Source organism: Etheostoma cragini, chromosome 5 (genome assembly GCF_013103735.1).
Source record: "Etheostoma cragini isolate CJK2018 chromosome 5, CSU_Ecrag_1.0, whole genome shotgun sequence".
NCBI lineage: Eukaryota > Metazoa > Chordata > Actinopteri > Perciformes > Percidae > Etheostoma > Etheostoma cragini.
The window spans coordinates 10359500-10372987 of record NC_048411.1 but is presented as its reverse complement, the minus strand read 5'-3'; the positions used below and the strand labels follow the sequence as shown (position 1 = coordinate 10372987).

At 42.1% G+C, this 13488-nt stretch overlaps 1 protein-coding gene across 2 annotated transcripts in view; it reads right to left on the bottom strand.

Annotated features, from left to right (window-relative positions):
* Positions 1-2237: 2237 nt before the first annotated feature.
* The window catches only part of LOC117944366 (transducin-like enhancer protein 1), a 20508-nt gene continuing 9257 nt past the window's right edge, over positions 2238-13488 (bottom strand). For both annotated transcript variants that reach the window (XM_034871104.1, XM_034871105.1), the window contains exons 7-20: positions 11228-11438; positions 10812-10828; positions 8808-8921; positions 8499-8552; positions 8094-8243; positions 7715-7853; positions 7165-7364; positions 5980-6056; positions 5522-5771; positions 5047-5294; positions 4604-4751; positions 4335-4485; positions 3921-3997; positions 2238-3452 (exon numbers count right to left, since the gene is read on the bottom strand). In XM_034871104.1, coding sequence (XP_034726995.1) covers positions 3345-3452; positions 3921-3997; positions 4335-4485; positions 4604-4751; positions 5047-5294; positions 5522-5771; positions 5980-6056; positions 7165-7364; positions 7715-7853; positions 8094-8243; positions 8499-8552; positions 8808-8921; positions 10812-10828; positions 11228-11438 — 1944 coding nt within the window. In that variant the 3' untranslated portion in view covers positions 2238-3344. The remainder of the gene's footprint in view (positions 3453-3920; positions 3998-4334; positions 4486-4603; positions 4752-5046; positions 5295-5521; positions 5772-5979; positions 6057-7164; positions 7365-7714; positions 7854-8093; positions 8244-8498; positions 8553-8807; positions 8922-10811; positions 10829-11227; positions 11439-13488) is intronic.

The window sequence follows — 13488 nt, the reverse complement described above, 5'->3', positions numbered from 1 at the left end:
ATATATATATATATATATATATATATATATATATATATATATATATATACATATACATATACATATATACATACATATACACATATACATACATATACACACATATACATATATATATATATATATATGTACACACACTGTATATATGAGGCCACACGCCTCTGGGGCAATTTGGGTTAAGTGTCTTGCTCAGGGACACATTGGTTTATGTACTGCAGTGGGAATCATACCCAGATCTCCCACAGGCATGTGTCATATCCACTGTGCCATCACCAGCACACAGTTAGTCCCGTTTTTCCAGACCATCCACACTGCGATGCGAAGGAAGGTCTGGCTAGTCTACACAGCATTCTAGGATGGGAGAAAAACATGCTCTGGTTATTGGCATTTCTTTAAACCAATCACAATAACCATGGGTGGCGTTAAGCCCCGCATAGTCGCTGTGAATTAGTTGTGTGAGAGAAAACTCTGATTTTAAAGATAGTCTACCTAGCTGTCTCAGTTTACCATGCAGAGATCTGACGCGCAGTTAACCATAGTCCTCGTAAATCCACCGAATAAAAAATTCCGGCGGAAGGAAATACTTGCATTCCCTTGGAATTTCCTGCGGCATGGGAGCAAACCCGGAAGTGGAACGACAAGGATATAGACTACGTACTATTTAACTTTCACCATCTAAGTTTTTGTCTGGAATCCAAATCTCCTTCTGTTTACAAGGCTGATTCTCGAAACTCTGAGCCTCCATCGCATTTATCTATAATTATTATCAGTGAGGTCCTAGTGTGTTCTTGTACCCACTCAGAAAGTCAATGACGCACTCTAGTTACAAAAAACACATTTATTGTCTAGATATTTCAATCATTTTAGATTAGCAAGCATTAAGACCATTAAGTATTTCTCCTGATTAGGCGTGTTCCATGTAAAAGACGTACAAAAGCAGTTTGTTATTTCTAAAGCATGTTCTGTAAGAAAAAAAAAACATATATACATTTTTACAAACATTTAACAGACAAAAATAGATTTAAAACTAAGCACAAGGTCATGAAATAATGACTTTAAATTGGCTGAAACTGACTGACTCCTTCCTGAAGCTAAGATCCAACTGCCCCTTTCTCTGTAAGACTATCTTGACAAATAATTGAATATTGCTTGTAGTCTTAAATGTTCTGTAAAGTGAAAGAACAACATGACACCGTTGTACTTTGAAGGCAATTTCACAAATGTCCCACTTATAACATTAGCAGAAACAAGGAACAGTATTTAAAAAATAAAAAAGGCAATTCTGTTTTTAAGATGTTTCTTTAGTGAATATGGTAGAGTGGACATTCACTTGTTTAAACACAAGGTTAATTTACTTGTCAACATGATCTTTTAGAAGTATAGTTGGTCCCTGTTATGAAGCGTGATTAACCACCCATACAGTAAGACATCATGTGTTTCAAAGAGTGATGAAGGCTGGGGCTGGGTGAATTTACAATGGTGAGGACAGTAATCACTTATTTTATTTCAAATTAAAAGATGTTCTAAGCGATGTTGGGTGACGTTACTTCTTATTTACGTTCAAAGTATCATAAAAAAAAAAAACAAGACTGCTGGCCCCTCCCTCCTCCTCATCCCGTCCCCTCCCTTTTGTGATTCTCACATCCTTGTTGGTTATTGGCTAGAACGCTGTGTGTGTGTATGCTTCATGGTGCAGGTTGGCACAGTTTGTTTTTGTTGCCGTTTGTAGACCCTGGGCTGTCTACAGAGACCGCGGGTTTTTAACAGTGTGTTCTGGGGATAGGCAGCTTGCTGATAGTGAGATAATTTGCTGTATGTTGTAGCCTAAAAATGCATGACATTGCTTAGAGCACCTTTAAGGGGTTGCCCCTTAATTTATTGAGGCTATTCTTTTTTTAACCTTATGACCTCAACCAATCAACTTACTGTAAAAGAGATCCCAGGCAAATGAACTGTAAACTTACAGGCAAATGAACTCCATCAAAACCAACAGTAGGCCAAAGTCTCGGCTTCGACAAGACCATATCAAAGAGGCTATTTGTAAATCTAAAACTTTTTCTAGCTGACCAATTATCAATACTGAGTTTCTAAAATGTTCACGTCAATTTAGTAATGGTGTGAGTCAAGGCGGGGCTCTGTCAACATGTGCAGCTGATGACACACACTGCGGCCCAAGTTTATAGTGTAAGTGCTATAAAGTTGACAGAAGAAATTACAGCATGAAGGCTTATGTTGCCTGTGGAGTACATCCATGTGAAAAACACGAGTGGGGAAATAATCTGTTGAAACAGATACATAGAAAAAGGGGATCAATGGAAATTGATGATAAATGCAATCTCTGAAATCTTTTTACCCTTCAGGTTTTCACTAATTGATCGTACAAGCATGATCACAAAAAATAGAAGGGAAAAACGTCTGAGAGTTAAGCCCTCTGTAAGAACAATTAAGAGTATACTGTCCTGCTCTGGAAACCTATTTGGTTGGGTGAGCTAGTTGTTGCTCCAAAGTCAAGAATACTTTCTGGCTTCATCTGAAATGGGTAGGAATTATAATAACAACTTTGCTTCATAAGGATCAAACTAACCTATCACAGAAATGAACAACAGCATGATGCTAGACCGGTCAACATGGCCTTCAGTGTGTTTAAAACTGTTATTTTGTGTGTGTACTAACCATGTAGGTGGACAGATACCAGTACAGTGCAGTTTAGTGAGGCGAGGACTCACTGTTAACAGAAAAGGTACTTTTTTTTTTTAAACAGTGTAGGCGTATCAGAACAGCAAGCTGAGGTTCTAAGGTCAAAGAGTTGGAGCTGAGAGATCAACAGACTGTGAGCATTGTCTGTCTGCAACAAACCAACATGTTTTGCATTCACTGTCCTCCATCTCTGGTTTGAGTGTTCGTTCTAGGGTCTCTGCCCACGGTCCCGACACCGAATCAAGTATGATTTAAAATCTGATCTTCAGTCCTGTGTTCTCCAGAAGAGCTGGTCCCAGTCAAAACAATGCAGTGCCCCATTTGGTTCAGTCATTGTCGGGTCCCTGGAACTGATCCCAGTGCAGTCTGTAGCAACAAGCAGTTGAGACTACATCCAAATAGGTCCTCTCCTATTAAACATCCAGCTGCTCCAGTTAATACCCCGCTTAAATGGAGTCATCTCTACAGGCACAACAGATATATGCATTAAATGTTTGTCTCCTTTCCGTCTCCTCGGCAGATGTAACAGAAATAAGAACGTGCCATCATGGTCACTCTTGTTTGTTGTTTCTTGCTCCAGTTGAAAATGTCTAGAAACATATCTGGTGTGTTGGAGGAGCAAATGTCCCGGCCTTCTTTCCATAGATTTAGTAGATGACCTCGTAAACAGTGGCCTTCTTGTCCCCTGAACCAGTGACGATGTATTTGTCATCTACAGATATGTCACAGCTTAACACCGAGGATGATTCTTTAGACTGAAGAGAAAGAAAGGATAACAACAATATAAGGAATAAGGAAAAAAAGTTAGTCACAAAGTAAGACAAAGAACACGTTACTGCTTTTGTGAGTCTTTGTGAGAAAACTATGCTCTTAGAAAATATAATTGTTTAGTGCTCTCATTCCAATCAATATATAAGAATGATTAATAAGATATAGTAGCTATAACATGTTTGATGAGGCTGTCACAAGGATACATTCTGATGCAGCAAATGAGACAGGATGCGTTTCAATACTAGATGCAATAATTCACTACATATTCTAACAGTGGACATGTTTGCAACTTTCGCATGTGATTACAACTTTATTCCTACAGCAGAGAATGCTCTTTTTGAGGACACCATAATAATGTCATGGTTTCCAGTCATTGCATTGATGCAATGATGTGCTTTTGGAAATACTTATTATCTAAGTGAATTGTGAATGTAGTGATCGGTTGTCCCAACCTGGAATATGCTGGCTCCATAGGGTGTTCTCCATGCATTTAGTAAGTTATCCTTTCCTGTGCTCACAAACCATTTACCTGGATAGAGAAACACACACAAACACACACAAAATAAGCAATCTCAGGGTAAAACATAAGTGTAGATAATGACATCATTGACAATACATAATTACACTTTGAAAAAGAAAAAACCCTTTATAGAACATAATGGAAAAAAACAATATTCTATGCTGTACTATCTAATAAAAAATTACATCCTACAAACAATCCTACTAAGGCAGAACTAAGTCCTAGCACCCATTTTAACCAATCATTTTAAGGTGATGGTTCTAAGGTAGACTCTAGAATGGGCAAAACTGGAAAGAGAGTAAAAGTAGGAGTAAATCGGCCGAGATCAAGACAGCTGGTTGCTTACCACAATAGGCAAACTGCAGGGAGAGTACACAGCTTTCATGTAGATGAAGCTGGTATTTGTCAGGTTTGGTGACGTGAAGGACCTCAACGTTGCTGCTCTCCATTCCCACAGCGAGCCACTCTCCTGTCGGACAGTAGCCAAGAGAGAAGATCTGGACAGAAAAGACAGGAAATATAACATTGGACCAGCTGCTAAAATGTAATGTCTTACTGGGGATGCTACTTTTAATAGAAAGTTTTCCAATGACCACTGTTGTTAAAAGTGTGTACCTGTGATGTAAAGTCATGCTGCTGCAGCTGCCGCCCTTCTCTAAGATCCCAGGAGCGGACTGTGTTATCGAGGCCTCCGGTCCACAACTTAGTGCCATCATTGGAGATGTCAATACAGCTGGCTCCATCTGTGTGACCCTGGAACTGCCTGCAGGATACACACATTCATTCTGAGTTAGACAAAGAGATAAATGTTTAAATAAAGACGCACTGTCATCCTAGCATCAGAGGTTGCGGGGGCAGTTGCTCTGCATCCCAAATTACCAAAACGTGAAGTTCTTTCAATTTTTCTCATCAGCAGCCACTCTTATTACATGTTGTTGCTAAATATTGTGCCTCTTGGCGACTTAAGTTGTAATCATAAAGGATCAATCTGCTGATGAGGTAGGTCAATACTGTGGTGGGAAGGCTTTTTGGTCTATGTACACCACGGTCTTTCTTACCTAACGAGCGTCTGGTTGTGTAAATCCCAGACCGCGATGTTTCCATCACTGCAGCAAGAGAAGCAGACCTTGGAGTCCGGGCTGATGGCCAGAGCGTAACACGCTGGTGCTGATGATGTTAACTCTGCCTTAATCCTGGGAGTAGGCGTGGCCAAATCCCAGATTGACAGCGTGCTTGCCTCACCTCCCACAATCAACGTCCGACCATCCGGAAGGAGACGACAGGAGCGGATGTAGTTGTCTCGGTTCTGATGTGGCACACACACAAAAACATATTTTGTGTTTTGCATATATACACATTACTTCTAGGTGACCAATATTTCACACATATCTTTCTTGTCTCTTTTCAGGCATGCACCATGAATGTGGAAAGTTCTGGGTTTTAATAGGTTTGATAAACCGTTAATACAACATATACATTTCTCACCCAAAAAGGACACTTTGAACTGTATGTCCACCCCACCACCTCACTCACCAGACAGTCCAGCTGCGACACTGGGCTCTTGTTCCCTGGGTGACTAATGTCCCAGACCTTGACACAACCCTTCCCTCCTGTGTAAACGTGCCGGGTGGGGTTACTGATGGTAACAGCGCACACCACCTCTCCATGGTTCAGTGTGTTGATCTGACGGGCGTGGCGAGGAATCCCTGGGCCCACCAAAGCATCCGGTGGGAACGGTACCGGCTGCATCTGTCCGTCGGCCGCCACGTGAAAAGAATAAGCACTGATGAGACAAAGAAGGAGGAGAAGGAGGAGAAGGAGGAGAAACGGTTAAACATGGCGGCAAAAATATGAAATAAGAGAAAGACAGAAAACAGAGACTGGAAAATTGAGAAGAGAAATTGTTGAAATTGTTTTTTATATCAGTTGTTCCATTGGGCAATTCAGGCAATCAGTCCTCAAACATACAGGCAGCCGCAAAACACACTTACGGTTTGCCACCTGGGATTCCTGACAGACTAGGAGGCATTCCAGGAACTCTCATATGAGAATGAGGATCAAATCCAACCTTGAGAAGAAAACAGACATTTCACAAGCACATGAAAACACTCACATGGGCATTGCCAAAATGCACACAAGTCAAAAATAACCAGTGGAACAGAACACACACACACACACACACACACTCATAAGCACAAAGCAAATATCTCTCTCTCACTCTCACTCTACATGAGTCTACTAAACCTATTTAAACAGTGTAATGAACACTATGTAAATACAGCCAAGAGTGATGAGGCGATTAAAGGTCATGCACGGCAGCATACCCACTGTATAATACTATAACACAGAGGTGAGAAATACAGCTGTGCAACTATTGACACGTTGTAGTAGAACATCTACAGCGCTTATGAAAAGATGTCACACCACTTAATTCCTGATCTTTTATTCCTTTCAAACCGTGATTTACAGCAGAGGCCCTTCTGTTTTACAACACTCATCAACAGCAAAGGTAAGTAAACGCTAAGCTAGACGGAGATCACCTGTGTTTATTGAAGGTGTGACAAGAGATTTTAATTTAAATATATGCAAGGTGCAACCGTTGGAACTGGTGCAACTGTCACTTTCCTGACAAATTATACATGGAAGACAAAAGTTTCTAAAAAGTTTAATCAGGGGAAGTATGCAAGAAAATCTCCACCTGAATATGTCCTCAGAGTAGTGTAAGGTCAATCATGGAGACATATAGAGAATATGCTGTTGTACAGCTGTAAATCTGCCTGGGGCAGGTTACGGGATTTCATGGCTGACTTGTGAGCACTGTGCATAAAACAACTGTTGCCAGAGTGCCTCAGGGAGAACAACAAAGAAGAAACTATTATGAAGGCAGCAGAAGCAGAAGGCATGACCTGAATATTCTTCTCTTAACATACATTCACCATGCAACTCCACAGAGCCTGAGAAGTATTTCAAACGTTTTATGTGCAATGTTTATCAACAATTAGTAATATGTGTGTGTGTGTATATATATATATATATATATATATATATATATATATATATATATATAAAACCAACATGTTACATACAGAAAACGGTTTGTGCTGATTTGAGGCTTTCTTTAACACACATACACGAAATGTCACTTTACTAAAAGGCAGGACACCCTTTCTACTCACCATGGGTGAACGGCCGTACGCAGCCACAGCAGCCGCGGCAGCAACACTCATCTGAGGTGACATGTTGTGTAGGCCAGCAGCATAGGCTGCAGCTCCGGCTGCACCTGCCAGCTCCCCGTTCATCCCTGCTGCGTGGGGCAACATACCAAATGCACCTGGGTATGGGCCTGGTACAGCCATGGGGGTTCGCAAACCTGCAGCTGAGGAGGAGAGGGAAGGAAACAGTACGATACATGAAAAGCTGGTAACAACTTAAAAAGCCTTCACGTTCAAAATCCCATAAATATCTAAGAGCACAAGCCTATACCCCAACAGACTTATCATTACCACATGATCATCTGACATTTCTAGTATCCCTTGGTTTGTATTCTGTCTTTCTCTGTAATAAAGAGTTAAGTCAAGCCTAAGCAAACAGAGATTTCTAACTGAAACTTAGTTTGCGGGCAATGTATGCATGAAGTTGTTTTTAGAAACACAATGTATTGTCCTCTGGCAAAGATTAGCGTAACCTATTATACAATTAATTTACAAATGTTTCTACTGGACATACTGGCTGGATGTGGTATCTCCATGGACGGGGGTTTTGATAGATTGGGTCGGATCCCAGGAGTGGAGCTCGGACCAGGGGTGGAGTCACCTCTGGGTGTGGGTGTGCTTGACTTTAGTCCAGGTGTGCCTGCCTTGTCTCGCTGCCAGAGAGAGAGAGAGAGAGAGAGAGAGACAGAGAGAGAGAGAGAGAGAGAGAGAGAGAGAGAGAGAGAGAGAGAGAGAGAGAGAGAGAGAGAGAGAGAGAGAGAGAGAGAGAGAGAGAGAGAGAGAGAGAGAGAGAGACTTTAAAGAGATGAAACTACTGGACCTACTATAAAGTGATCTGTATACCTGCTCTATCTAACTGTATGCTGAATCAATTGTGTCTTGACCATCCCTACCATTGTCATCTCTTTGGACTTGAGGGAAGAAGAGCTGGCTGATGATGCAGTAGAAGCTGGACTACAGGGGTCTTTCTTCAGAAGACGGGCTTTATCCAGGCCATTTTCTCTAGGGGAGGGGAGAGGCGTGCCACGAGGGGAGGCTGGATCCTGGTGGAGGGACAAAGATTCAGTCAACTAACTGAGAACAAAAGCACTGCACAAAAGTGATGTTGGTATTTTCCTGAACAGAAGATTGCAGTCCCATGGACAAATGTGAATATAATGTTGTTCATTTGAAAAAGAACCTTCCGCCAAAAACTACTGTGACACCTGTTAATTTATAAATCCATCCCACAGGAAACAACAACAACCACCACCATCCCAACTATTAACAAACAATACAAAATATCAAAACATACTGACCTCATTTGAGACATCGACCACTAAATTATCATCGCTTTTCTCCCCGTCGCTGTCCTGCAAAGCAAGACAATTAGTTGGCACACCATTAAAAAAATCTGCACTTCTGTCTCGTCAGAGAATTTCCTTTCCTTTGGTTTGCTGATAAACAGGCTGTTAGAAGGAACTTGCATGGAAATATTCAAGAATTCAAATATTCAATATTCAAGTGGAAATTAATACCAAACTGACAAATTATTATGAACAGACAAATAATAATGATTTTACTTCACATAAGCGAACAAACACACAGTCAGCAGAACCATTTCTTACATAGTGGCTAGAGTCCTTGTCATCCACCTTGCGTTTCTTGGTGTCATTTGAAAACTCAGGTCCGTTGCGTCGCTTATCTGAGTTCCTAAGACTTTCTGGAAGCAATGAGTTACTCTGCAGATGAAAGCAGAAAAGAGTAAAAGAAGAACAGAGGGAAGAGTTATTAAAGAAAAAGATAGGTAGTGTAGGAAGAAAATATGTAAAACAATTTTGCCATTCATAGTTTAGATTGTGCTTTGTTATGTGTGCATTCTGCTTGGGATCACAAAACAGATCCATCTACCAGTAATTACAACAGCTTTTCAGCTATGTGTAGGCAAGGTTAGAAAAACAGACTCTTACTTGCAAATAGGTTAAAAGTAGCAGCACAAACACTTTAATAGCAACCTCTTTTCTCACTTGACCAAAGCCGGTCACAGCCACACACAAACGCACACCTCTGAAGTTGATGATTACATTAAGAGGCTCTTAAAATCTATCAGTGCTCCCTCTCCTGGCTCTGACAAACTGTGTGTGTGTGTGTGTGTGTGTCCCAAAGCTACACACAGACAGCTACCCCCCTCTGGCCTCCTGACCAACAGATCCTATTGTTAATAGATTAAAGCTTCATGTTGAGTCCATTATAGTCTCAGCCTGTCAATGAAATGTGCATCAACATACACAAACACACATGCGCGTGCACAAATCAAGCGAGCGAGCGCTTGAGCTTTGAGGGGAGAAAGGGTAAATGAAGGAGGAATAGCTAAGACAGGAGGAGGGTGAGAAAAAAAAAGGGTAAAGGGAGGGGATGAGATTAGAGGACAGAGAGGATGAAGGGAGAGTGTGGAGGATAAGACAGAGTGACAAGAGACAGGGGGGGGGGGGTGAAAATCTGTATTCTGCCAAAGGCCCCTTCCTTTACGCCCTCCCCTCTTCCTCTCTCCCTCCCACCTCCTCCCCCCTTTATTGAAAGGTTTTAGTGAGCTGAGCACAGGAGCACTGACCCGCAAAACATAAGCAATTTCCCGCCTTCGTCTCTCCCCTGCTCGCTTTAGCATGGTCACACACACACACACACACACACACACAGTGTCATATGACTGCTGCCCCCCTCTCTCCCCTCCTTTTCCCAAGCCCTCCCCTCTCAGTGGTGGTGATATTAAACACAATGAGAGTCTTTAAGCACGGGATCAGGGGCAGTGGGAAGGGGGAGGAGGGGGTAATCTGCTCACTGAGGTGTTAAATAGGCACAACAATGCAGGCTAGGCTAGAGGAGTGAGTGTCCATGCTAAAAAGCTCATATGGAGGAGAAAACAGTCAAGAGCAGATCTAGGGCAGAACTGAACTAGACACACACACACACACACACACACGCACACATACGCGCACACGTAAAAAAAAAAAAACAGTAAGGGGCTTTTATGCATAATGACATGTTGAGATGAACTTTATTGTTCCCTGAGGGGAAATTGGGTCACTGCAGCAACAATAAAAGTAATACCATTAACATGAAAAATGAGCCTGCCTCAACAACAGGTGCAGTTTACCTGATATATAAGTGGAAGTTTCAGGTCTTAGTTGTAATGTGAATAAATGTGCTGTGATTCTTTGGACACTGTATTTTCAATAAAATACTATTATGTGGGATTATTCAATGGTTGGCTTAACATTTCACACCAGGGACAAAAAGTTAGTTTTTCTTTTTTGGGTCTTTACCATTTTCCTTCAGTGTAAATCATTACATTTCAGTACAAATCCAAACAATTGGATACTTGCTGCTAAATGGAAACTAAATGTACTTTACGCAGAGCGGACAGTTCACATTTGTTTATCCTTCAGTTTGGGTAGAGCTTACTGATCACATAGCAGTCAATCTCACTGCTTAGCTAAAGTCAAACTGAATGCAAATTGCATCTAAGAACAAAGCCAAATTTCCAAAAACCAAACTAACCCTTTGAGACAAAAAAATAAACAGAGTGTTTTTTCAGAACAGTAAACATTGCTGAAGAAAGAGGAACTACTTACTGTGCTGGGCTCTCGCTCTATTACCATTGGAAATGCATCCATGTGGTTGAGGCCATAGGGTTTGGTGTTTAGCACAGCAGAAAAAATAAGAAAGGAAGCAGAATGAGTTAAAACTGAGAAATATCTACATTTGATTACATTTATAAATAAGAACCTAAAGTTCACGCAGAAAAACTCACAGAAGCAGGCCAAACAATTTAGGCCACCATTTAGAAAAAGAAAAAACTATTAATGATGACGAATATAGTGGAAATAAATAATAAAGTAAATGATAATTTTAAAACTGCAACTTGAATGGTATTGATGTTGGCTTTAAAGTGAATTGTATTTGATAATTGTGTTATTCACAAATTCCAGGCCAGACACCAATTTCTGTTTCAAGTGGTGTTTCTGTTGTGTCGAGTGTGTTTGTTCACCTCTCAGGTGCTCAGGTCCTGATTGGTGTGAGTCTGGTCCAGACATGTGGGCCTTTTTATCTTCTTTTCCCAACATGTGGGGAGGAATAGCACCAAGTGCTCCTGATAGAGCCAGGAGACCAGCTGAACCGCCTAGCTGAGAGGGGGGGAGGCCGGCAGGGTGAGGGGTGTGGGGCACAGGGGCACCACCATGGTTATGGGATAGGTGCTGCTGCTTAGCGACAAGGAAAAGAAAGAAAAGGGTGGTTAGTTGAAATTTTTTTTCCAGTTTAGAGGTGTTGTAGGGCTAAAGCTGGCAATATATCCTAGACAAAAGACATAAAGCAGAGCAGTGCATTTTTGATTTAGGACTAAAAAGATGAGATGTTGAACTAACATGACGGAGTCAAAAGTAGGGCTGTGTGATTAATAATTTATATATTTTTAAATCATGATTACGATTTTGGTTCCTAACAATTACAAAAACAGAGTAATCTGTAATCAGAGTGTTTTTCCGCTATCTCACCAAATCGCTCCTTCAGTATTTTAAACATGGCGTGAAGTCGTAGTTATACGACTCCGCAGAGCCGTCTGCTCCACTGAACTTCAAGAAAAGTCATCTGCTCTCTCTCCCCTTTGAGTGCGAGCAACTGGAACAGTGACAGGACGTCATCACTCGCGACTCAAAGTCATGACAAGCAAATAAACAGCACGATTACAGGATTTTCTCCTCAGGCAGAGTGACAAACAACGACAAAAGTCTCAACAGCTAATTTACCATGAAATATGACAGCTACAGTCCCTTGGTAAAAAGCGTTATGGGTATTGAATTTGATGCGTTTACTGTTTACCAGACCCCAGGTGAGACAAGAAGCTAACGTTAGCTTCCCTCTGGGAAGCTTTGAGGTCCCTCTGGCTTTGACTCCGCGTTGCAGGAGACTATGTATTCCCCCGACAAACTTTATTCATTTACGGTTAAAAAAGATTTCCAGGTTAGCGGGGATGCACACAGCTCAAAACCAACATGAAAAAAAAACGTAGGTACGCTCCTTCAGCATTTTGTTTTGTTGCGAAACGGTATGTAAACTGAGCGGTGATGTTAAATCACCCGTTTCACGTAACGTAATTGTTCATATTTTGGTGCACTTTTTAGCAATGGCAATAGTAGTGGTTATAGTGAGTGAAAATGTGACGTGATTTGCACTTTTCTCAACAGACTCACAGCAGGAAAACAGATTTTATGCTGATCCAAAAGGACACCATATCCTAGAATGTATTTGTAAATATGTGATGCTTTTTAGAAACGCCTCCCTCCCAAAAGGCTAATGAGCAATCATGATTAATAATCGTGATTGATCAGCACTAGTAAAATGCTGCCTTAGCATTGATGCTTGGCACCAAAAACTCAAGTGTCAGTGAATGAAACTGAGCCATCAATAGGTAAAAATCAATAGCACTCTGTGACCTAATCAATAGAGATTTCTGGCCCTATTGGAGTCTTCAACAGATGGGACAGTTTCTTCAGTGTCTCGGTTTACACCACCTCAACAAGCTGCTGCCGTCTACAAGGCGGTGAACACCACCTCTCCCACTACACAAGGCCTCACACAAACACACCCTCCTCCCTCTGAGGTCAAACACTGAACAATACTGACAGCTGGGATCACAGCCCAGAGCCCGAGGATGTGGTGGGAGAAGCAGGGGGGAGGGAGACGGGGAGGAAAAGGAGGAATGACGGAGAAGTAGAGGGGCAGGGGGGAGAGCTGAGAGCCCCAGCTGCTGCCTGCACTGTCAGGTCTTGTGAGGGAGTGAAGCGGCTGAGGAGAGAAGTAGAGAAGAGGGTCAAAGAGAGAGTTTGGCTGGCAGCCCTGCTCTCTCTCTTTCACACCAAATCAGGCGCTCGTCTGAGCGTGAAATGCCTTTGTGTTCCAAAACATCATTATTGCCTCCTCAGACAGTAGCCGCGGGAATCCAAGCTCACCGATTCGCCACGGGGATGGGAGGAGGAAGGAGGGAGAGGAGAGGAGGAAGGAGGAAGAGGAGAGGAGAGGAGGGCACAGGAGGCGACTCGGCAGGGGTGGAAGGAGTGCTGAAGGTCAAACCGACTTTTATCTCACCTAATTGACTAACCCACTCCACCTCTCCTGAGCCCCCGCCTCCTCTTTTCCTTTCTATCCGTCCTTCACTCTCTGCGTCCTGCCCCAATGAATGAAAGCAAGACAACAAAACAGTCTTTTAGCCTCAACCCCCATGCCTGACTGTGTACACACACACACACACAC